The sequence below is a fragment of the Tenrec ecaudatus genome, chromosome 9 (genome assembly GCF_050624435.1).
Source record: "Tenrec ecaudatus isolate mTenEca1 chromosome 9, mTenEca1.hap1, whole genome shotgun sequence".
NCBI classification, from domain to species: Eukaryota; Metazoa; Chordata; class Mammalia; order Afrosoricida; family Tenrecidae; genus Tenrec; species Tenrec ecaudatus.
Window position 1 is genome coordinate 158,249,643 of NC_134538.1, and position 25,244 is coordinate 158,274,886.

Below are 25,244 nucleotides of genomic sequence, written 5' to 3' on the forward strand. Positions count from 1 at the left end.
GCGAAGAGCAAGGTGGGCAGACTCACTGGATCTCTTCCTTCCCCTGCTTACTGGCTGGGCAGCCGTGGGCAAGTTGGCCTCTGTCTCTTCACCTCATCCCTGGTATCGGGCACAGGTCACTGAAAGGAAGGCCTTCCCGGTTGGGTCAGACACAGAAGCAGCTCCAAGTGCTGCTGCTACTGCTGTCTGGGAGTGCTGTTGTCTTAATGGCCACAGCGCACAGGTCTCGACACCCAAGGGCTGTGGAGGGCAATGAGACAGGGGACATTTCTCAAGACTCACAAGTGGGAAGGAAAAGTGGCTGGTTATTTTGTCTCATTCTGATGAACAAAGGCCTGTTTTCAATGGAAGTATTTATCTTCCCACAACGGCTCTGCTCGCTCTCCTAAAACATAGGCCTCCTCAGAGGAAACACACCAAGTGCTCTCTCTACCCGCGCTCTGGCAGGAGTTCCTGTCCTGACTGTGTGCTTTGGGAAAAGCCACATGCAGGCAAGGAAGAAGAGGAGGAGGGTCTCTCAGTTGTTATTAGAGGTTAAGGAGCCTGGTGACTTAATAGGTTACCAATTGGGCTGCTAACTGAAAGGTCAGCAATTGGAAAACACAAGTCACTCCTAGGGAGAAAGATGGGGCTTCCTGCTCCCATAAAGATTAACAGCCTCAGAAACCCCAGGGGCAGTTCTAACTTGTCCTAGAGGGTCCCTATGATTTACTGAGTGAGGTGACTTCATGAAAGTTAATGGAAAACTTCCATTACCTTTTAACTCCATTTTCCACTTGCCCTTTAAGGTTAAGTAAACTTGCCCTCACTCTGAAAGTTGGAACCAATCCCTACCTTGCAACAAAATCCTCATCACAATCACCTTCGCCTGCTGTACAGGTAGCTTTTCAATCCAACGGCTTCGAGTCTTGTCTTGCACGAAGCCTGATCGCAGCAGAACAGAGCAGAACTGCTCCCAGGTTCCTGACTTGGCAAACTTTTCCAGGCATAGGCAGTCTTTCTCCCGCAGAGCAGTTGGTAGGTTTGAACCTTGAGTAATCCAATGGGCTATGGCTAGGGCTCTTTCTTGCAATAAAGAAAGAACTGTCTGCACCTGTAGCAACTGACCTACAGATTCAGCTCATAGGGGCACTTAGGCATGGGTCTCCTTGTAGCCCGGGGGCTCTCTGAGCAGAAGCTGCAGCTTGCCCTTCAAGGAGTCAGGGGAAAACCACAGTGAGAATGAATGAAGAAGCCTGTCAACTGTGCTGAAGAACCTCTGGCCAGTGGTCACCTGGGCATTTTCTACCTGGAGTGGGAATGTGCTGCCGATGGCCTGAATTCCACAGCATCTCTTGGGGTGGGGCCCTGGCACCTTCCACTCGGAACTAGGCCAAGACAGTATCTCTGTTGACAGCAGCGACCATGTCACAGGACCCGAACCACAACAGTCCTGAGCAGGCCAGGCACAGCCCTTAAAATCCAATGAGTGCGATATAGCAACGATGAAAAATACAACTCTCCTCTAGTTCCTAATTGCTTCCTCCCGACCCCCATTATCATGATCCCAATTTCTACCTTGCAAGTCTGGCTAGACCAGAGGATGTACACTGGTACGGATAGGAACCAGAAACACAAGGAATCCAGGGCAGATGATCCCGTCAGAATCTGGGTTGGAAAGGGGGAACCGATTACAAGGATCTACATGTGACCTCCTCCCTGGGGGACGGACAGCAGAGAAATGGGTGAATGGAGACGTCAAATAGGGCAAGATATGACAAAATAATAATTTATAAATTATCAAGGGCTCAAAAGGGAGGGGGAGGGGGAAGAGGGGAGGGAAGGGAAAATGAAGACCTGATGCCAGGGGCTTAAATGGAGAGCAAATGTTTTGAGAATGATGAGGGCAATGAAAGTACAAATGTGCTTTACACAATGGATGTATGTATGGACTGTGATAAGAGTTGTATAAGCCCCTAATAAAATGATTAAAGAAAAAAAAAAAGACCCAGTGAAAGCATCCAGCCGGGTAATGCTGGCCCATCTAAAGGCTGCCACGCAAGCTCGAAGCCCCCAGCTGCTCTGAAGGGCCTGCAGTGGCAGTGTACGTCTGTAACAAAGACATCCCTGTGATGTGAGGGAGATCTACTCTATCCTGGCAAGGTTGCTACAATTCAGAACCAATCCACGAGCAGAGGTTAGAGATTGCACATTTCCCCTATGAGGATGCAGGCACCGATGTGCGTGTGTGTGTTTGTGTGTGTGTGTGGGGGGGGTTGGTTTGCCCTGGAAAAAGAGGGTTTACACGCCCTGCCTTTTTCAAAGAGAACCAGTTTGCTGACCACTAAAATACACTTTCTCCACTCTTCTGATACCACGTTTTTGTCAGGAAATTTAACATTGGAAGCGCCCCCATCCCTTTCCTTGACATTTTTCAAAGCACAAAAGGTAGCCTTTGTACTGTGGCAGGGAATGCTCATTCGCTGCCTACCCTGGTTGCCTGCAGGGCTGGGGAGAGAGAGTTATCTTTGTCATCACCACACTAAGTCCGTGGGCAGCCAAGCTCACCTCCAGGTATATTGAGGGCGGGTTGTGCTCTCCCCCAAACTTGTCCAAGAGGGCCTCGATGTGCTCCTGGGTCAGCTTGATCATCTGCTTGATGTTCCACACCTGCAAAGAGGTTCAGAGAATTGACATAAAGCCTTCACAGGGATGTTCCCAGAGCCCCCGGGGCAGGTGAGTCCAGCATACTCCACCCACCCCTCCCAATACTAGCAGAATACAATGTGTCCTCAAGGCTGAAAGACCTGCATATCTGTGACCACTTCTTCACCTGCCCCTATCTTTGTCACTTGTGGAGACAGCATAAAAAGAGCCATAGACAATATACACAGGTACACATACAATTTGAGACAGCATAAATAGAGCCAGACAATATACACATGTATACATATATAAACACACAATTCCAGAGACAGCATAAATAACCATAGACAATATACACTTCTACACACACACACACACACACACACACACACACTTCCTAACACTTGTTTTACCTGACAGTACATCTTAACACTTTCTATATACACACATGTCCATACACTAATCCTTCTTAAAGGCAACCTGAGAATCGGTAGGGACATGACCTCGAGGTGGTGACAGTGGTGAGGCGTGGTCCAGAGTCTTGCCTTCCACATGAGCTTCCTCAGTGACCTGATTAGAACCAGTTCTTCTTCTCTACATCCATAATACACACTCTTTTATGTATTGTGGATACGAATTGTTGCTCTCCCACTGGTGCTCCAAATGCAGGTGCACAGGCCCAGTTCAGACCCTGCCCTGGGCGCCAGAACCCCAGAGTGATGAAAATGAAGAGCCTCTACGCCTGCCTCCTGCAGGGCTTTCCTAGTACTATGCGGACTCGCCTCCTGTCATTCCCCCACCCCTACCCCCCACCAAGAGTTTGATGGCTGCTTTTCTGAGGAATCCTCAATTGTTAAACCCAGTTCTGACCTCTCATCATTTTCCACTTCTGCCTGTGAAACGAATAAGCCCCTCACACCTAACAAGCTGAGCCCTCACCTTCACCTTCTCCAGTGCCTTCAGCTCAGCCGACAACACACTTCATGTTTTAACTGGCCATGCAGATTCCCGAGTTCCTACACTGACTTCTGATCAAAATACTGCATGGGAGGCGCACCCTTGTCTAGGCCGCCATCATTTCGCATACTTTACTCCACCAGTCTCCGAAGTAGGCACTTCCCCCCCCCCCCCCCCCCGCGTCCTCCTTCTGCTTACACCTTCCAATGGTGTCCCACAAAAAGCCACCAAGGTTCTACAGTGACCTGGTCTCCCACTACTGCCCGTCCTCCTCATGCCTCTACGGTCACAGGGCGCCACTGAGACGCCTAACAGTTTTCTCAGCCAGTGAGGACTCCTGTCTGAAGGCAGTCTTGCTCTGGTTTCTACAAGGTCAGTTCCCTGGCGCCCATCGGGGATCCCCCAGCTCAGAGTCAAATCTCTCTGCCCTCTTTGCTAACTTTATCTTCGCCATAGCACATGTGACCACCTGGCTATAGAGATTTTTCTTGTTTGTTTTGTTAATTGCATGTGTCCTCTCCATTGCTCAGTAACATAAAAACTCTTGGAGGGCAAGGATTCTGTTTTGTTTCCATGCCAATGTTTTCTGGGGGGAAATGAATACCTCCTTCAGGTCACCCCTCAGATGACCCTTCCTCTACTGTGATGGCACCGCAGAGCTTGGGACAGGGCTGCTATGCGAGCCAGTTACTCCACAGTGAGTGAATGACACTTCTCATGTTACTTTGAACTCAGAAATATCTTATTCATTTTTCTGTTCCATCATCAACTTATCTGTGCCTTAATGGAAAATGTTTTCAATTAATGCTAGAAATTGGATTTACGCTATCTTCAGAACATGACAAGAAGAAAAAAATGGACCCTCAGTAAGAGATTTTGCCCCTTGGCCAATAATTTAAGACTTCTATTACCCACACCAACCCAAACCAAACCAATTACCATCCAGTGAATTCTAATGCATGGTGACCCTACAGGGCAGAGTAGAATTGATCCCGGGGTTTCTGAGGCTGCATGCCTTTATGAGGGGGGCAGCCTCATCTTCCTCCTTGGCATCAGTTGGTGAGTTGGAACTGCTATCCTGCAGGGGCAGATCTCAAACTCATGGAGTGTAAGTAGTACAGGAGTGTTCTACTGCATCGGTCCCCCACTACATAAGAAAAGACGCTCTCCCAGGGAGAGCCAGAGATGCTTCATCAAGGCCTTCACCTCCCAACAAATCTGCGCGACCCTCAACGTCTAAGACTAGTCCTGGAAACCCTATGGAGTAGGGCTACTCTGACCGATAAGGTCACTATGGTTAGATGGAATCAATAGCAATGGGTTAAATGAGTTTACCTTATCAAGGTCAGAGGTTCAAAACTACTAGCTGCTCCACAAGAGAAAAATGAGGCTGTCTACTCTTCTGTAAAGATTAACAGCCTTGGACACCCACTGGGACAGTTCTACTCTGTCCTAAAGGGTCACTGTGAGTCAGAATTGACTCAATGACAGTGAGTGAGTGAGTGAGTGAGTGAGTGAGTGAGTTAGTTCATCTAGGTCAGGTGTCCTCAAACTACAGTCTGCGGGACACATGCAGCCCTGGGAAGGAGGAGGTTGCTCACATATATACAAGGCACAGTTCCTGCAGCCATGTTTGGAACAGCCCGGCAACAACGGAAACAGACTGGACCCCATCAGGAGAGTCTGGGAGACAGAGCCAGCCCAGCATCCACCGGAGCCTCCCAGGGCACTTGGCAGGTCAGAGGGGAGACAGGTTCATCAGTCAGTAAACAGAATATCCTAACTCTGAGTCAAACTTAGAAATTTATCTCAAAGTGAATCAAAAGATTCAGAACACATTTTTCAGGTAAGCCATGGTATTTCAGGAGCTCAAGACTCCAGTGTCTGCCTGTAAAGCCTCGCTTGGTGTTCACTGCGCTGAAAAGTGCAACTGCTCCCCCTACTGGCTCAAGGGGCCTGCCTGGAGCTGCAGGGCATCGGGATGGAAATACAGATGAAGTGGACTGTGTGAAGACAGGAGAGGGCAGCTGGCAACTATGTGAGACCATCTTCACCAGAAAGGAGCGGCCCGGGTGGTGAAATGGGCTAAGGGTCGGGCTGCTAATCATGTGGTTGACAGTTCAAACCCACCAGCTGCTCTGAGGGATAAAGCTGTACAGTTTAGAGCCTTGGAAACCCACATGCCACATGGGCAGTTCTACTTTGTGAGTCTGAATTGCGTTGCTGAGTCTGAACTGACTCAATGTCAAGGAGTTTGGAGGTTTTTCTCTCATGAGAGACTGTCACAGGCCTCCTTCAGCTATGACTTTCTCGCCGGGGCACGTGGGCCTGCCTTCCAAGTTTCTCTGAAGTCTGGGGCCACCAGCCATAACACCATGTCCCACGGTTCTACAATCAACCATCTATGGGCACACTCACTGAACCCCAAGGAGATCACTGTCTGGTAGGATGGTGGTCATCCCCCAGCCAGCCAGTGTTGGACTCTTGGCCCTCAGGCCTCTAAGAACCGGCTGGACAGAAAGGTGAACAACTCTAACCTCTGGGTGAGCTGTAGGCAGACAGCTGAAAGCCCCTTCCAGAGGGGTCACAGAGGCGTGCAGGGAAGGTCAGATAGAGTGGAGCCTCCACAGTCACGGGGTACATCTCCTTCTCCAGGGCTCCACGAGAAACCCTTTCTGAATGCTCTAAGCATCCCTAAGTAAGTATTACCTGCTCAAGGCTACGTGAATACTATATCAAAGAAAAAGACTTTACAAAAAAAAAATTACCTACTCACGCTCCCTCTAGAGCCCACCTGAAGACCCCAAGGAGAGGAGAGCTGCAGTGCTGGCCCAGTCATTTATACCCACGCTGGAAGACCGTCACAGGTGATTTCACTGGCTTTTGCTCCTCCCTTCCAGAAATACACATGCCTGCCCCCCCACCCCCAGACTCCTTAGGGTCTCCATCTTGGCACACACGAGTCCTCCAGGTCCCTACTATGGCCCACACAGTCCACCAGCAAGGGGGTGACAGGAGCAGCCTTGCACACATGGCATGATGCCTCACACTGCTCACCTGCGTGGTCTGTATTCACACACTAGGTCAGCGGTTCTCAACTTGTGGGTCGCAACCCCCTTGGGGGTCTAATTACCCTTTCACAGGGGTTGCCCGATTCATCACAGTAGTAAAATGACAGTCAAGTAGTAGCTACGACAACAATTTCATGGTTGGGGTCAGCCCACATGAGGAACTGTGTGAAAAGGTCTCAGCACGAGGAAGGGTAAGAACCACTGCTCTAGGTTTATGGGACACACCATTTTGACGCATTTCCATTTCCTCAACTCAGGAACCGCTTACATTTACCTCCTACCATTTATGCTTTTACCAAATATATACCCAACTTCATTTTCTTCTAAGCCAGGGGTCTTCAAACTTTTTAAACAGTGGGCCAGTTCACTGTCCCTCAGACCCGTTGGAGGGCTGGACTATAGTTAAAAAACAAAAACAAACCATGAACAAATTCCTATGCACACTGCACATATCTTATTTTGAAGTAAAAAAACAAATGGGGGAAAAACACCCGGTGGGCCGGATAAATGTTCTCAGTGGGCTGCATACGGCCCATGGGCCATAGATGCCTGTTCTAAGCCTTCTCATCTTGATATTCTGTGTGATATACCTATCTCTATGAATTTGTGTCAATTTGACACGAACATAAACTGAGTATTAATCCCTGAAAACCAGTTTCATCCATGAAAGCATTACTTCAGCAATAAGTATAAGCACAGTCAACAAGTTCTCAGAAAGGAAACATCAAATGGAGAGACAATGCAGCAGAGATCGTCATACTGACTGACCCAAACGAACCTTACGATATATACCAAACCCAGTATCTCAAATGTTGTAGATTAAATATTATAAATTAAAAATGTATATATTATAAATTTTATCTAAACAGTTTCATTTCTAAGTTAATGGTGTATAATGGTGTTGTTTTTAAGTAAGCTGTTTTGTTAAAGAAAATGCGTAGCTTCTTTCACGTCAATTTGACATGTGTACATAGGTCTCTGAGAAATGTCCGTACACGTAGTGTTAACTTCATGGCCCCAACAATTCGCTGAGAGCGAAACTATGTGGTTAAGAGGTGGAAGCAGCCTGGCTGGCCCCACTGCCATTAGCTCCCAAGCAGGCTAGCCTGTGGGGTCACTGAGGGACCAACCTCAGCTCACACCTATACCCAGCAAATATGTAACCAGTGTCAACTTGGGAGCTGAGACAGTATGATCAGGTCAAGGTTCACAGAGAAGTCCCCATGACCTTGTCACTCTGCTTTCCATGGACTTTCTGAAGGCCTGTGCACACTGTAGATGAGGGAAAACAAGAACCAGACAAGCAAACAGGTGGGCGGTCAGGCGATGGCTGGCGTTATGGAGGAGGAGAGGCGCCTGCGCATTTTGGGGTGGCCCAGCCCCAGGCTGCATTCACTGACTGAAAAGCTAGCATCTGAGAAGCAATGACCTGAGGGTTGACTCAGCAGGCCAGAGGCTAGGCAGGCAGGAGTCATCTGAGAGAGCTAGTCTACATGGTGACACACAGGCAGGCAGGCAGCATAACCGGTGTGACAAGACGGACTGCACTAATGACCCTTGCAGTGGCCCCATTTTCCCTCACTGACCTATGGAGGGGCTCTAACAAACATAACCCACGTAGCGCAAACTCAAGCTTCTGCCCATTTGCTCAACTCAACTCACTTGCCCCAGCTCCTCGCCGTAGCAGGGAGAGGGGGTATGAATAGGCCTGAGAAAGCTGCCTGAGGTCTGGGCAGGACCCTACCTCCCACCGCAGACAAGAACACTCTGGGCTAGCCAACTGCCCAGCAGCATCACTGGCCACAGATCCGTGTGGGGTAAGCATGGAGTGGGCGCAGCCAGGCACTCATGCCAGGTAGCCCCAGTTTCACAGCCATCACCCATCTCCAGCCTCACGCTGTGGGTGCCTTGTGACACACCACTATCACGGAAGGAGCTCATGAACACACTTGGAGCAAAGGACCCCGGGTTTCTGGGTCAGGCTGGGCACCAGGAGGTCAGTTAGCAGAGGACTTGCGAGAACATCATCCACTGGGGCTTTGTTTTTGTTTGAGTACAGTGGTGAACCAACCACCAGAAGATTTTTGAGAAGCAACAAAAGCAAAATCGGATTACCATAAGTGGATTTGATGCAAGTAACAAAAACTTCAGAGAAAGTTTTTGAAAAGATTACTCATGGCCTGGGAGATAATTCTACAAGTCATCTATTGTACCTAGACCCTATAATGAATTCTTAAGAGTTCAATAGAATAAACAGGTAAATAACCCAATTAAAACATGGCAGAAGCTCTGACTTGATCAACAGACAAGAAAGGATGTTCAACATAATCAGCCATCAGAGAAAAACAAACCAGAGCCAGATGAGACCCCCCCCCCCCACGAGAGTCCGCAGGAACCAAGGGCCACTCTCTCCAAGGTGGAGTGGAGCCCTAGGCCTGTGTCCCCTAGAGGTCAGAGTTAGACCCTAGGCCTGTGTCCCCCAGAGGTCAGAGTTAGGCCCTAGGCCTGTGTCTCCTGTGAGCACCACCTTGTTTAGAAGACAGGGCATGAGCAAGTTAAAATGAGGTCACTGGGGTGAACCCTGGCCCCACGACTGACTGGTGTGTCCTTCCACCAAGAGCCACAGAGGTCAGAATGATGTGCTGCAAGGCAAAAAACGGCTGGAGCTCTGAGAAGTTGGGAGAGGCTGCAGGACACCTGTGCTTCAGGCTGTGGGCGCCCAGAACTGGGAGGGACTTCTCCATTGCTTCACACCCCCAAGTATGCGACCATTTGTTGCAGCAGCTTTAGGACACAAATACAGACTTAAGAAGGAACAAGAATAAATGAGGCTGTTATATAAACTATCTGGATACATTTCTTCTCCATTTTAACCCTCAGCTAGGAAACAAACATGTGGAATTCCAGGCTGTTTCCTTCTCTTCTTCCAGTGGCTGCCAGGACAAGAGAAGAGGAGGAAGCAAGGAGGTGAAAACACTACTTACAAGGAAGAAATGGTCACAAGCTAGGGAGTACTAACGATTCTCCAGCCCTAGTACTAACCAGGCCTGACACAGCTTAGAGTCCGAGATCAGACAAGATTGGGCGCATTCAGGGTGATATGGCCATAGACAGGACTAATGGTTCTATAGAAACGCTGATGGTGTCATGGTTATACGAACTGGGCTGCTAACCACAAGGTCAGCAGTTCAAAACCACCATCCAGCTCCTCAGGAGAAGTACAAGGCGTTTCAATTCCCATAAAGAGTTACAATCTCAAAAACCCCATAGGATCCCTAAGAGTTAGCATCAACTTGATGGCAGTGAGTCTGGAGGGTTTTTTTGATTGAATTAATCTATACCACCTGACTTCTGGTAATGGTCCCAGGCACCTGGCGCACCTACAGGTGCCTTTACAAGGCTTGGCTATCTTCCTCAGAAAAGCCAGTTACTGCTGGCCCTGTGGAGCCCAGTCCTACTCCGACAAGCACGGGGTCACCAGGAGTCAGGGTTCTTGTGACAGGAACCTGCATTCTACAGGACCTATAGCCATTAAAAATAAGCAATTGACACAGAAAACATTTTTGAAATAAAAAAATCTTTGCTGAAAAACATCCCCTAAAAGGCATCTTAAAACTGCACAATAATTTAGCTTCACTAGTTAACAGTTTGCCTTAAGCACTGTGCTTTTCAAAAACTATCTACAAGAGATCAAATGGACCACAGTCACTTGAAGCCCAGCCGGGCGCTGAGGGAAGGGGCAGTGAGCTGGTGTTTCAAAGGGAGGAGGGCGAGAGTGGCCCCCAACTTGGAGGATGGAGTCAGGGTCACTAAGTAGCACGTGGACATTCCAATCACTGTAGGTTTCTGTGTCACTGGCTCAATAAAACAAGACAAATACGACTTAGGAAAATTGTGTGTAGAACTAGCTTTGCTGAAAGAAACCTAAGAGCACGTAAGCAGTGAAAAGAAAACAGCGGAAGCCTACATGGTGATTTAGAAAAGTCATCAGGACTTAAGAATCTGGAACACAATGAAAGAGCAAAATCGGGTGCGAAGATTGACACCAGAGAGTGCGTACACCTAGGCGGTCCCACACCACCTCCCCCAAAATGACCAGGGCATAAAACTACACTCAAAAAGACCAGTACATCCCAAAAAGGAGCGTGCCCTGGAAGGAGCTGTGTTTTCCGACACTTTACAGCCAAGGGGCTGGGTAATGAGAAGTAGAAACAGGCACCTAAGAGCAGGCAGCGATGGGACAGAGCAGTGCAAGTGCCGGGAGTTTCCTCATCCCGAATCACAGCATGGGAAGTGCTGGAGGACAGAGCCTCCACCCTCCAGGGAACAGAGCTTTCAGATCCGTACAGAACAGGAGAATGTGGACCGCAGGCTTGCCCTAAACCAACTGCTAAAAAAGTCTCTACACAGAAAGGAAATGACCTCAGAAGGAAACTAAGAAGAACACGAGAACTGGCCCAATATCCCAGTAAATAAAGTACCTTATCCTGACACTGTTTGTACATCTTCCTCTAAAACTAAAGTTCCAGGATGTGAGTGAGTTCTGTCTTGGCACCGGTGGGTTAATACCACACCAGGACACTTCACTCAGCAAGGAGACCACCACATAGTCAAGAGACAACAGCTTTCCTACATCCCACCAAACCCAGTAAGAACAATTCATGTCAAAACAAAACAAAAGCCTCATGAGGGGAGGAGAGAGGAACTGATCACAATGATTGCTGTCCCACGCCCACCCACCCTCAACCCTCTGAACGAACAACAGAAAAGTGGGTGAAGGGAGACAGAGCTCAGTGTAGGACATGAAAAATATATATATAATTAAGGGTGAGGGAGGGAGGGGGAAAATGAGGTGCTGATGGGAAGGGCTCAAGTAGAAAGAGAATGTTTTGAAAATGATGGCAACATCTGTACCAATGTGCTTGACACAATGGATGGATGCACTGCGATGCGTTATAAGAACCCCCAATAAAATGTTTTCTTTTTAAAGCCTCACAATAGTACAAATTTCCAGAAATAAAAAAGACATCCTGTTAACCTTGAATATACTATGTAAAAGAAGTACAAATTCTTAAGAAAATTATTTTTAAAAACTACAAACCAAAGCTACTGTCATTCAAGTCATAGTGACCATTTATAGATAGGGTTTCCCAGGCTGTAAATCTTCCTCACAAGGAACAGCTGGTGGGTATGAACTGCCTATCTTTCCATTAAAAGATGACCAAAATAACAAAAAGAAGCACCAGGCTCATTCACCAACCTGAAAACTGACAGGTTAATTACAAGTCCATGCATGGACGTCCCTTTACTAACATATAAATGCATGACAATCACAACAGAAATGCCAGGAGGGCTTCATTAAGGAACTGGACAGCTGGATTCTAAGTCATGTGGAAGAGAGCCAAAACACTGACCCCTGCCCTAGCTCTGGGTCCAACTCAGAGGACCCCTCTGGACAGAGGGGAACTGCTCCTGGCAGCCATCTCTGTGATTAGCAGGCTTACTGACTGCTCCTCACGTAAGAGAAAGTGTCAATTTGTTCAGCTATTCTGAATGGACTCACTTCCCCGGCTGCTTTCAAGCTGGTTCTTGGTATTTGACTTGATGCAGTTTCTCTAGGATCTGTCTGGGTGAAGGCTACAGAACGGAGGTAGGACTGGTGGAGAATAGGAAATACACCACAGAGTCCCAGAAGAGCAAACAAATCTGTGTTGGAGGAAGTACAGCCAGTATGCTCCTCAGAGCGAGGATGGTGAGACCCTGACTCACGATTTTGGACAAGTTTTCAGGAGAGATTCTTCACCTGGAGAAGGACATGAATGCTTCATAAAGGGATAACAAAAAGAACAAGGCCCTGGATGAGATGGGCTGACAAGGTGGCAGACACCCAGGGATGGGTGTGAGGGAGGCAAGCCTCGGTGGTGTTCTGCTCCGCAGTGCACAGAGAGGAGCATGGACCTAACAGCGGGGATTTTTTTTTTATTTCTGCTGTGAGAAATTCACTGAGCTCCTTCAACCACCGGTTTCTCATTAGCCAGACAGTTCCCCTTCAATTATGACTATGGCACCATCCTCTTGATGGGCAGACCCCCCTCCCCCGGCCCCACCCCTTCCTGGAGCTCTGATTAAACAGGTTGGTTCTCATTCTATCGTCCATGTCTCTAACCACGCTTCAGTGTTTCCCATCTTTTTTGCTGCATTCCTTCTGCCTTATCTTCCAGGTCACCAGCTCTGTGTGAGCCAAGCGGAATCTGATAAATCTGTCCCTCAGGCTCATCTGCTGCTGCCTCTCTTTGGCTTTCCAAATCAATTAAATCGCTTTTTATCAGCCTTTCAGTTCTTGCTTGCCTTCAATTTGTTAAGCAGGACAAACACCATTTGCCGTATACTCGGTCTGATCATTCCCACGTCACAGGAGCCGATGGCTCCACCCCTGCTCTCTGCTGTTGCGTCAGGGTAGCATGCCCTACGAATCTTTTTTCTTACACTTGTTTGTCTGAGTCAAATAGAGAAAACTACACAACTATCCATTACACTGCCCAAATAAATAGAGACAGAGAGAGAGAGAGAGAGAGAGAGAGAGAGAGAGAGAGAGAGAGAGAGAGAGAGAGAGAGAGAGAGAAACTACTTTTTCACTAGTATGCCTAGCTAACTGTGGCATCAGGATTGGAGGAAGGCTTATAAACAAACAGCCTGTGACATGCAGATGACACAACCTTGCTTCCTCAAAGTGTGAAGGTCTTGAAGCACTTGCTGATGAAGATCTAGGCTTGTAGCCTTCAGTCTGGATAACTACTTAATGTAAGGACGACCAAAATGCTCACTACTGGACCAGGAGATAACATAATAATAAATGACGACAAGGTTGAAATTCTCAAGGATTTGATCTTGTTTGGATCCCCAACCAATGTTCATAGAAGTAGCCGTCAAGAAGTCAAACAATGTATTTATTGCATTCATTAGGTAAATGCACAAGATCTCTTTAAGACAGTATTGAAAAGCAAGGAAGTTACTTTGAGGACTTAAGTGTGCCTGCCCCTGCCCCGGTATGTTCTATCGTCTCATATGCATGTGAAAGTTGTACACTGAATAAGGAAAAACGATGAAGAATTGATACATTTGAATTGGGGTGCTGGTGAAGAATATTGAAAGTACCGATGGACTGCTAAATGAACAAACACATCTGTTTGGAAGAAGTACATTCACAGTACCCTCAGAGGCAAGGATCACAAGACATGTCACGAGAGACCAGCCCCTGGAGAAGGGCACCATGCTCGGTAAGGCAGAGTCAGTGACAAAGAGGAAGGTCCTCAGGAGACAACTGACACAGCAGCTGCAACACTGAACTCAGGCGTGAGAACGATTGTGAGGAGGGTATGCAGAAACACCTTTGGGTGTTCCCTTGTGGTGCATCGGGTTGCTATGGGTTGGAACCAACTCAATGGCACCTAATAACAAGACGCCTTGTTGCCTGTAATGGTTCTTGGGAATGAGCTAGTGGCAGTCCCCTGAGATGCAGATGCCATCCTCCATAGACACCATGCCTCCCCCTCTTGGTCAGACCCCAGGCTTCCTACCAGTCTGAATCCAGGAACCATGACAAGTCCTGGACCTCACAGGAAGCCCACGCTGGGGCAGCAGATCAATGAAGCCAAAGCTGGGGTCACCACTCCAGAATGTGCTCCCTCCCCTTCTTCCTTGGCCCACCCAGCCTTCACAGCAATGAGCACCCTAGCCCCGGGAGGGTGGGTGGGTGGGAGTGGTGTAGACAGCTCCAGTCTGGCTCTCTCTGGGTCTTCCAGACAGAGAGCCCTCTGCTCTTGTCCCAGATGGGACCTCTGTCCCTTTCCCACTCTCTGGGGTCCACTAACACTAACATCCAAACCCGTAGTCTGATCGCTGGCCCCTACCCATTTCTTCAGGCACCTGGCTCTCCCTAGAACATGGTCTGGCAGCTCCCACCAATCCTGTCAGCTCATCACTCTTACAATTCTGTACGATCTTTAAATCATAGTTCCAAGGTTTTACCAAGTATGCTCATTAAAAAAGGCTGGTCTGCATACCCATCCGCTACTGCTGAAAAGAGTAGCTCTCCCCCCTTAGCTCCACCCCCGTCTCTGAGCACAGCATCACTCAGGTGCAACTTCACAGGCAGCAGGACGCCCTAGATGCATGTCAGCCACACCAGGGCATAAACGTGTGCTGCACTGGTTGCTTCGGGGAGGCATGGACAGTGGAGCGAAGGCACCTCGCCTGTACCTCTACATAGAGCCACTTGATTACAGGCGTCCCAACTGCAGAGGGCAACCACCGCACGCCAAGAGGTACGTGAGGAACCCCTGACCAAGTTCCAAGGGAAATGTTCTTCTGCCAATCTAGGCGATAATGGGATTCCTGAAAACCATCACATGTATTAGAGCAGTGCCTCATCATAGAGCAACCCGCACCTAAGTTCGGAAAATTCGATGGCTTCTCTCACATCAAAGCCATCCTAAGTCACTGGGAACCATCCTTCACTGTACACTGGAGATGGCTGGCTTCACCTGTGCCCACTCAGAAAAGGCCTACAGGGCTCTCAGTCCCCATCTCTGTGACAACCAAAAAAATCTCTTGATTATGTCCCACCAGCCCCTGGGGATGACCTGTCTGAGGTGCTGCTCAGTCCCCCCTGTAAGGAAGGCACAGCTGCACGAGTATGATCAGCGGACCAGCCTCCAAAGGCTAGTGCCTGCCAGGGCCACCTCAACTGCAGCCCACATCCAGTCACGGAGCCAGGGGGACTCCAGGTGGGGCCCCTGTTCCAGAGCCTCACTGGGTTGGTTTGCCTCATCCTTCAATGTCCTTCTCTGCCTAGTCCAGCTCTCCCACTTTCCGCCCTGCTCAGGGACACACCTCCCAGCAAGCATCTTGCACACTGAACACAGCCCCCGTCTCACTTCTAGAGGAACCCACGGCACTGACCGAGCACACAGAAATCAGCATTCCTCTCTACCTCTTTGTTGGCTGGCTTCTTCCTACCCGGAGCCCACTCTGCCACCTCAGTCATCTGGAAACCCTGCTTCCGCTTTCTACTCTGCACGCTGCCACCACCCCTCTACAGACTACAGAGCCCCTTCTCCTGTTCCGTGCCCAGCACATGTGCCCCATGTGATTCAACTACGAGACGGTTCCTTTCCAACTCGTCTTCTAGATAGGATCTACTCTCAGCTCTGCTGCAACCAATCAGCCCTGTCTTTCGCTTGTCTAGGCCAACACCAAAACTCTCCAGGACCTCCCTGACCTGGGGCACAGCCCTCCTGCTGGGTCTTCCTGATCTGGGGTACAACACTGGTCTCACTCCCACAGCCTTTCTCTTCCTCTTTCATCCATGTGGGCACTTCATTACACACTGCCTTGTTCCCACAACTAAGACTGCTACTTGTAGAACTACCTTCTGATGCCTAGGTCCAATGACGCATAAACTTACAGAGTGGAGCTGCTGTGGTTGGCAGAAACCACCAGAGGTGGGCCCACTATCTACCTTCCTTACCCCACCCACCCTGCAGGGCCACCAAGGACCCTCCTCCCAGTGCCTGATTTCTTGAATCCTGCCATTTAGGTGCTAGCACGAACCACTATTCAGCAACAGCCAGACAAAAGTTGTATGTGACTGCTGTCACTTAAACTGTGCCCCCTACAAAAACTGCTGAAGTCCCTCCCCTCAGCCCTGTGCCAGAATTTGGAAATAATGAGACCCTGGTTAGAGTGGGATGAAGACTAATCCGATGAAAGGAACTCTTAAAAGAGGAAAATGTGGACGCACACAAGCAGGGAGAGTGACTGGTGACTGTGGAGACAGCAATGGAAAGCCTCTATTATGGTGGCTTAGGCAATGGCCTGCTAACCATGAGGCCAGTGGTATACACCGATCAGCTGCTCCCAGGGAGAACGATGACATCCGCAGAAACCCCAGGGGCAGTCCCACACTGTCCTGCAGGTTCCTTAAGAGTGGATATGACCAAATGGCAGTGGGTTGGCACCTAACAACCAGAGAATACATTTCTATTACCTTCAGCCTCCATGTTTGAGGTTATTTGCCTGGCGGCAATAGGAAATTAACACACCCGTATGAGTCTTGACTTCAAAAGGGTGTGGAGCTGTACTTAGGAGCCCTGGTGGTGCCATGGTTAAGCACTTGGCCGTGAACTGAAAGGCTCAAGCAGCCAGAGTGGGAGAAAGAGGTGGCAGTCGGCCTCTGCAAAGGCTCTTAGCCTTGGAGCCCCTGGCGCAGCTCTGTAAATGATATACACCTGAAACTCACTCCCTCAGTCCCACTACACACATTTCCCAGTGCACAATGGCACAGGTGGCCAATGGCTGCCAGGTGGGACAGTGCATCCCTCAACAGAGGCCACTGCACAGGCCTGGTGTAAATGAGGAAGCAGAGACCCACAGGTCACTACACTGCAGAACAGTAGGGAACAAGAGGTGCCAGGAGAGCAGGTGGGGGGTGGGGGGAGGGGGTGTAGCAGCTACCTCGGTCTAGGGAAGGGTTTGCTGGAGGAAGGACAGGGCCTGGGAATTGTCCTTGGCCAAGCAGCAGTGTCAGAAAAGGGCCATGCCAAGGGCGTGAAGGCCAGGGAGTGGCTACACTAGAGCTACGACTCCACAGAGCAGACACCCAGCCCTATCTGAGGGCACCTGCACTCAGACGGCCCAGAACACAGCTTCAACGGGTGGCTGGAAAACAGCAGGTACTTCATAAACAGGTCAAAATCCTAGCTCTATTTCCTTCCCCAAAGGAGACAGATTCACAGATGTTACGTGGCCCCGAAAAGCCTGCTTCTCACTGGTCTTTAGACCTGCCCAGAAATGCAGAAGGCGAAACAATTGTGCCCCATGATCACTGTTTCCCCACACTCCTGACAAGGCAGCACTCTCAACCTCTCCTAAACCCCTATTTCCCTGGCCAGGCTCCCAGCAAGCAGAGGAGTCTCCCACCATGACACCGATGGACCCAGCCACGGGCAGGCGCCATCATCACAGCAGCTGACCTAAGGGCAGGCGTGCAGGGGTCTCACCACTGCCTATGCACAACCAGAGAGCACCCAAGCGCCATCCACTCGTGAGCACTCAGCTACCTGTGTGCTTCACAGATGCCCGCAGAGGAGCTCGGCGACACAGGGTCACAACAGATGCACAGAACAGACAGTGCCTCAGAGGAACAAGCTTCCCAAGCCTGTGAGGCTCACTTCAAGGAGGCAGGATGAGGAGGCCCAATGTCAGTAACAACGACACACATGAAGGGCCACTGTGGGGCCTCGCAGGGGAAGGAGCAGCCAGCAGCTTCAGACAGCCATGGAGGCCACACTGAGCTGCGCCCTCGCCCGTGGTCACACTGGTCACTCAGCCCAGGAAGCACAGAGGTAGAGGGAGCACTCTTTGGACTGATCTGGTCCACAAAGCCCACTTACCTTCTCATAGGCAAAAGACTTTTTTTTAAGTCATAAAAGCAGCAGCTGTTTTGCAATCATAGAAAAATAGGATAGTTTTATAACAAATGAAAATTAAATTATCTTCTTGCAACATTCACAGATATTATGCTAACAAGAGCTCTTCAAAAACAATCATCCCTGCCTCACCAAGACTTAATTAATAGTTGTCTTTTTACTCTAAGCTACGGAGAGGTTTCCAAGTTCAGAGCACAAATGTGAAACAAGAAAGGGGGTAAGATTCAGGTTTGACAACATGAAACCTAAGATAAGGGTTCTAATGACTATTTACTATTTTAATGCTGGCACTAGTATTTCTCTTTAACCCTACATATAGATGTATCTGTATAACATATACACCTCTCGAAGCCCAAACAGAATGTATACCACCTATTGGAAAATGCTGACAAGCAGAAAATTCCATTTAAAAATCTGTCATTAATGGTGGGGACAATCCTAATTAACATTCTAAATGATTAAAAAATTCTCAAAGGTGATTACTTCAACGCATGCTAAAATTTTAGTTTCAACGTCTGTTAGAAAACAACTAAATGGTTTCTTTACTGCACGGCTTCTCCATCTACTGCATGTTCACAAGCAGACAACCTAAAGGTAGAGGGCTTCTCAACGGGAGCCAGCTTTGGTGCAGCCTACGGGGTATTTCCTTCATGTCTTACCACTAAGTGACTCTGGGACTGAACATGTTTCAGTTCCCTGTTGCTTTTCAGGAGCCTCCCCACCTCAGAACTCAGGGCACACAAATTCACCACCTTGGTGGATTTGGGGTTGATAGCACTGTTGAGAATTTAAAGAATTGTAAGGACACCCCCCCACACCTCAAAAGGCAGTTTAAAAGTCAAATTCCAGCACTCTACAGCTCCTCTGAGACAGCCGATGTACTGTAAGGCTAGAGCATGAATACAAGGTGCTACCGCCTGAAAACAAAGGCCCCTGTCAATCAAATGCTCAACTTCAAAGTCATCCGATCCTAATACAGGTAGTAAGGGAGCAACACAACAGGAAGCAATCAGTCTTCTCAACCAATGGTGCAACTGGGCATGTTCAGTAAAAACAGGTCTCAAGCTCCCACCTCTCAAATTGTTACAACTAACCTTCTAAGTGTCACAGGTCTCAATACAAAAGACAAAATGGGGGAAGATCTTTGTGGTGGTGAGCTAAGCAAAGATGTATTAGGCAGGACACAAAAAGTATGCGCTCCCAAAGAAACAGTGGATGAAGTAAGTTTCACCAAAAGAACAACATCGACTCTCTGAGACACTGAGGAAAGAGGGCAGCTCACAGACGGTGGAGGCAAAACACCCAGGCTTCGGATGAAGGACTTCCACCAGAACGCTCGCAGCACTCTAACAAAGGAAGGGAAAAGAAAATGCTGGACACCAAAACTGACACAGATGCTCACTACACGATACGCATGTACACTAAGCAAGTGCCCATCACTACCTACCACTGTGTCTCATATCGACCCTAGACGACTTAGCTGAACTGCCCCTTGGGCTTCTCAGCCTTTACATCTTTCCATGGGCAGACAGTTTCCGTTTTCTCCCATCAAGTGCTGGGATCCAACCGCTTCATTTCTGGATAGCAGCTCAATGCATATGTCACTACACCAGCAGGGTTCCTCTCAACATTAGCTACCAGGAAAATACAAATTAAAACCACAGCGAGATTCTATACTAACAAGACTGCCAATACCAAGTGCTGAGAAGACCCTGGAGCACCTGCTGTGGGTGGCGGCAATGCAAACCATTTGGTCGCTCCTGATGCAGTGAAAGCACGCGTTTGCCATGTAGCCCTTCAATCCCAATCCTAGAGCCGTGCTCAAGAGAAATACAAATCAAGGTCCATGCAAAAACCTACAGCCAAATTTACTTATTCTCAATTACAACACTTTTATGCTCAATTGCTGAAAAGGGGGACCCAAAGAACTCACCTCTCCCTTGGGGGTACCTATATAGGAGCTCTGGTCAGGCAGTAGCCAAGCACTCATTTCAGACCAAAAGGTGAGCGGTTCAAACCTACCAGCCGCGCTGTGGGAGAGCACTGTGCTGTCTGCTCCTATAAAGATGACCGTCTTGAGTTCTATTCTGTCCTGTAGGGTCACTAAGAGTCAGCAGCCACTTGACAGCAACAGGTTTGGCAAATAAACAGTACTACATCTATAACAAAGAATGCTACAAAGCAATCAACAGGAGCAAATTACTGACACATGCTACAATGGAATGAATCTCAAAGCATCATGCTAAGTACGAGCAAGTGGGCATCTAAGATTACATTATGTAAGACTCACATGATTATAGGGTGTTCTGGAAAAAGGCAAAACTAGAGCAATAGAAATCAGACCACTGTCCGCCAGAGGCTGGTGGGATGGGGGTGGGGAGCCTGGAGAAACTAGGGAGCTTTAGGGGGAGGGAGGATGGTAGGGTGGGCAGGGGTGGGGGTGGGGGGCGGACACATTTGATTTGGTGGTAGTTACATGTCCAGTATATAGCAGCTCATCACAAACTGAACAATTACAAGGGTAAATTTTATTGAATGTCATTTCTATCTCAATAAACCTTTTTTTATTTACTTTACATCTTTTAAAGGCCATTATGTATATTCTATAAGCCTCTGAATCAAAACTTAATTCCAGAATTCAAGTTACGATACGGCTTCTTTTCTTAGAAAATCAACCATGGACCAACCAGCTCACTACCTGTTTCAGTACTGCTCACAGCAAAACTAGGGGGGTGGGGTGGGGATCATAAGGCCACGATTTCATGATCCAGAACAGTACCGGAGACCCAAATGTCAGTGTCCATAAAGCGTCTTACTAGATAGAGCCCACCATACTCATTCCTTCCTGTCCAGTCTCAGCGATGTCTATGCAGCCCACGGGAATGTGGGCAGACCCTGTACAGAACAGGTCTGCTAACCGCCCGCCTTAGACACGAGCTGCTCTAATATTCTATAGATGCTGTGACACTGGGGTGATTTGTCTGAGAACCAATTTCTCATCTACACACGGTAGCCCACGACTTCCACAGCCATAAAGCCCTGCTTTCATGGAAGTCAGCATGTAAAACAGGTAAAAGAACTTCGATGGTTAAAGTGAGTGTGGGAGAGAGAGATGCATTTTCGACCATCAGAGGACGGAAACCAAGTGCATCAGACCTGTTGAGGCTGGTAGGAGCTAGTCTAGATGTTGAAGGCAGAAGCCCATGTCCTGTGGGTCTGGGGTATTATCAAAGAATGCTTCTCACAGTGGTAAAGCGATCTAAAAACTCGCCAGGAGTAACGTTGAAAACCACCACGCCACTGCTGACCAAAGGTCAGGGGTTCAAACCCAGCATCTACTCCTCGGAAGATGTGGCAGCATGTTTCCCACAGACTTGGGAACTTTGTGGGGCAGCTGGGCTGTCTTATGGGATCTCAGAGTAAGATTCAGAGGGGCTTGGGTGTGAGGAACCAGTGTGGCCAGCAGCTGCAGCTATGTAACCAGCACACAAAGGGTTCACTTGATGCTGCGGAGCTTGGAGGAGCTACACCATTCATGGCGTTCCCAGCACGGGACTACCCCATGCCCAGGGCACTCCCAGGGCCGCAGACATGGCCACTGGACATCCACTCCCTCGACCTGCATCGTCTCCACATGGAAAGAAATAGGAATCATGGGTAGTTTTTAAGCCCAAGAGAGAAGGTGAAAACCAAAATAATCTCAGAGGGTAGAGAGGATAAAAAATAATTGCTTAATGCAAGGGTGGAGGCTGCCGTGCCGTGCTAATTAAGGATGACAGTAAATTAGGTTGGTAGCCAAAAGAAACTGGAAAACAAGGACGACCTCCCAGAACATGCAGATGCTGCTGCTGCTGCCGGATCCTGAGGAGAGCAAGGGAACAGGGAGAGCTGTGTTAGGCTCCAACACTAACTAACAAGGTGTCTGTCACCCAAGCACTCTGCAGGAAAACACTGCCGATTCTACAAAGCCGTGCTCGTGCTTGTGCTCCTCCTCCTCCTCCTCCTCCTCCTCCTCCTCCTCCTCGGCAGGCTCTCCATGGTCTCTGATGCTAACTGTACAGACACACGACGTAGACAAGCAGCCAGAATGAATCAAGTTGGCAAATTCAACTTCTGGGGAAGACAAGTGGCACCAGGGCCAAAGGGAGCACATGTTAGTGACAACTTTGCCAGCAATCAGGAAGCACAGGGAAGGCAGGTCTCAGAACAAGGAGGCCGTGGTCGATGACCACTCTGTGAAGGCAAGGCCAAGGAGCCCTTGTGGTGCTCGCTGAGAAGCTGGCAGTTCAAAGCCAGCAGCCACTCCATGGAAGCCCTGTGGAGCAGTCCAGGCCGACAGGGCCAGCAGGGAACCACCAATGGTCAGAAGTAAACGTTTACTGCCCCCAAAGCATAGGCACATTCTTGTGATGAATATTTAATAAGCTCTTGTCATTTACCAGAACATTCTATTTTGAGCATCTACAAAGTTAGAAATGACAGGCCGGGAAACTGGTTCCCTCCCTAGCGTAATTCTAAAACCTGAAAGTTACATTCTACCTTCCAGACGTTTGATGACCCAGTTACAAAAATAAATGAAATAATAATCATGTCCAATACCGTATCCCCACACACACACACCTCGCTAAGAGAATCAGTTAAACAAATCACAGGACAGTCAAAAGTGCTGTGATGTTATGAGGTTAAAAAGACTGAGATCACACACAGGATATCATACAGGGACAGAAAGGCATGTGGATTCACCAACATGCTTTTCGTAGTTAAAAGTAGAGTCTTTTCATTTATCTTTTTAATTTTGGACCTTTATCTTTTTAAATCTTTCCATAATAAAAATGTTCTGCTTCTGCAATTAGAAAAAGAATAGCTGAAGTTTCCCATAGAAACTTTTCGGGAAAATGCCTGCATTTGACCATCGGGTCCGGTAAGCCTTCCGACTACTGGGAGGCCAGTGCAGGCTGGGCCATGCTGCCTTCTGTAGAAGGGGGAGGGGGGCGTCCAGAAAGTTGGTGGGAAATGGGATTCAAGGATGATGGACTTTCTCACCAAGTTTCTTAAGTCCCCTCACACGTGGAGTCGCTGGGTGTGAGAACAGTCCCTGTGGCACCCAACAACTCAAGGTAACTTCAGAATAAAACGTCATTACACACACCTTCTTACTTCTTTCCAGGGCTTGGCAATTTTACGCTAGCCCTTTAAGGCAGATTAAGGCAGGCAGTCCCACCACAGCCCACACACAGTACCTTCCAGCATCCACTCACAACCAGCACCAGCCCCTAATTGTGTGGCAGAGTGCTCAGCCCTCTGATCCTCGCAGTCAGGGGAGATGGAGACACGGTTTTCCCACCCCGTTTCTAGTACCTTGTAAGAAAAGCCCTCCCTGGGGGATGGACAACAGAAAAGTGGGCGAGGAGAGATGTTGGACTGTGTAAGACATGACAAAATAATAATAATTTATAAATTATCAAGGGTTCATGGGGGGATGAGGAGCTGATACCAAGGGTTCAAGTAGAAAGCAAATGTTTTGAGAATGAGGATGGCAACAAATGTACAAATGTGCTTGACACAATAGATATATGTATGGATTGTGATAAGTTATACAAGCCCCCAATAAAATCATTTTTTTTTTTTAAAGAAAACACTGAGGAGAGACTATTTCATCTGGGCCTGGGAAGGCTGGGTGGAGGGGCTGTGGGAAGCATAAAAGAGTGGGGCTGCTGATAGCTCTGGGAGATCTGAGCCTACTTCCTTAGTCCTGGCACCTCCAACCTCACTTCTTCCAGCAGCAGGAGTGCTGGGGGTGCACCCAGTAACTGTTGGACTGATGACCGCAGGTGGGGGGGTCCTTGGGAGAACAACGAGGCTGTCTGCTACCATCAAAGCTCCCAGCCTCTAGGAAGAACTGACTGGGTGCAGGAGGTTTGGTTTTTGTCATCATTTCTTCCAGCCTAGAGGGTCCCAAACCCCAGAGTTCAGGAGAACTGCCCTGGAAGCGTGTCCGATCCAGAGTCTGCAGCCTCTTCTTCCACCGAATCTTACGGGAGTAAGCCCGCACTCCCACCTCAGAGTCGATGCCAGGCCAACTCACAGCTGGTGGGTTCAAACCTCCACTTTCAGGTGGAAGCCCAATGCTCAGCCATGGCACCAGCCCCCCACCCCCACCCCACCCACCCCTGAACCTTTACACTCCAAACCACCTGGCCCTTTCAAGGTAACAGAGCTTTCAGGAGAAGACAGCAAGATGCCCTCTTCTGTCTCACTGCACTGCAACCCAGTGTAGAAAATATGATCACTGGAGAACCACAGCTCCCTAACTCATCCCCATCCTTCCACCCTGAACCAAACCTTCAGATAATGCCCCGACCCAACAAAATCGCCCAGGTGCTGGAGTCCAGCTAAGCCCAGGGCCACCTGTGCCTGGCCGGACAAAGGCACATCCGATTCATGGAAAAAACAGACAACAGATGTGACCTCTAGTAGTTGCCCACTGAAAACAATGCACCCTAAAAATACATTTCCATGTCACTGGAACAAAAGCCGTTTATAAATAAGGAGGGATGTGGAGGTGTGGGTACTCCAGAGGAAGCCTCCAGGAGTTAAGGGCCAGAAGCCAGGAAGCCAGGCCATAGGACTGGGGGGCAGGGCCCAGGAGTCAACCAGGAAACGACTTCTAAGGAAGTCAGGAAGCTGGCGGGGAATGAAGAGATACTGGGGGAAAGGGGTCTGGGTGGCCCTGAAGCCAGGTTAGGAAAAGAGGAAAAAGCAGGGGTACTGCATGAAACCACTCCATGGTCGGAACACACGTTGGGCGTGGATGATGGAGGTGGATGGAGGTAGCGTTAGGGGGGCGGAAAATAAGCATCCATCAAGAAGCGCTGGTGCTGAAGAAAACCCGCCGTCCCATCACTTTCCAGAGTGCACCAGATGAAACAGGCAAAGGAGAAAGGGAGAGGGATGGGCGGCTACGGGGGCTGGGGCACAGGATGGGACTAGCAGTCCAGGGAAGAGAAGAGGGCAAAGTTCACAGAATGGGGCTGTTATCTAATCCATCATCGGGAAGCCCAGTTATTCTGTCACAACACCCGTCAGCCAAGGCCTGGGAGCA

General features: G+C 48.9%; 1 protein-coding gene across 3 annotated transcripts in view; it reads right to left on the reverse strand.

Annotated features, from left to right (window-relative positions):
- BRAF (B-Raf proto-oncogene, serine/threonine kinase) overlaps positions 1-25,244 on the reverse strand; it is a 79,035-nt gene that overhangs the window by 52,626 nt on the left and 1,165 nt on the right. For all 3 annotated transcript variants that reach the window (XM_075558753.1, XM_075558750.1, XM_075558751.1), the window contains exon 2: positions 2,548-2,649. In XM_075558753.1, the coding sequence (XP_075414868.1) occupies positions 2,548-2,649 (102 nt within the window). The remainder of the gene's footprint in view (positions 1-2,547; positions 2,650-25,244) is intronic.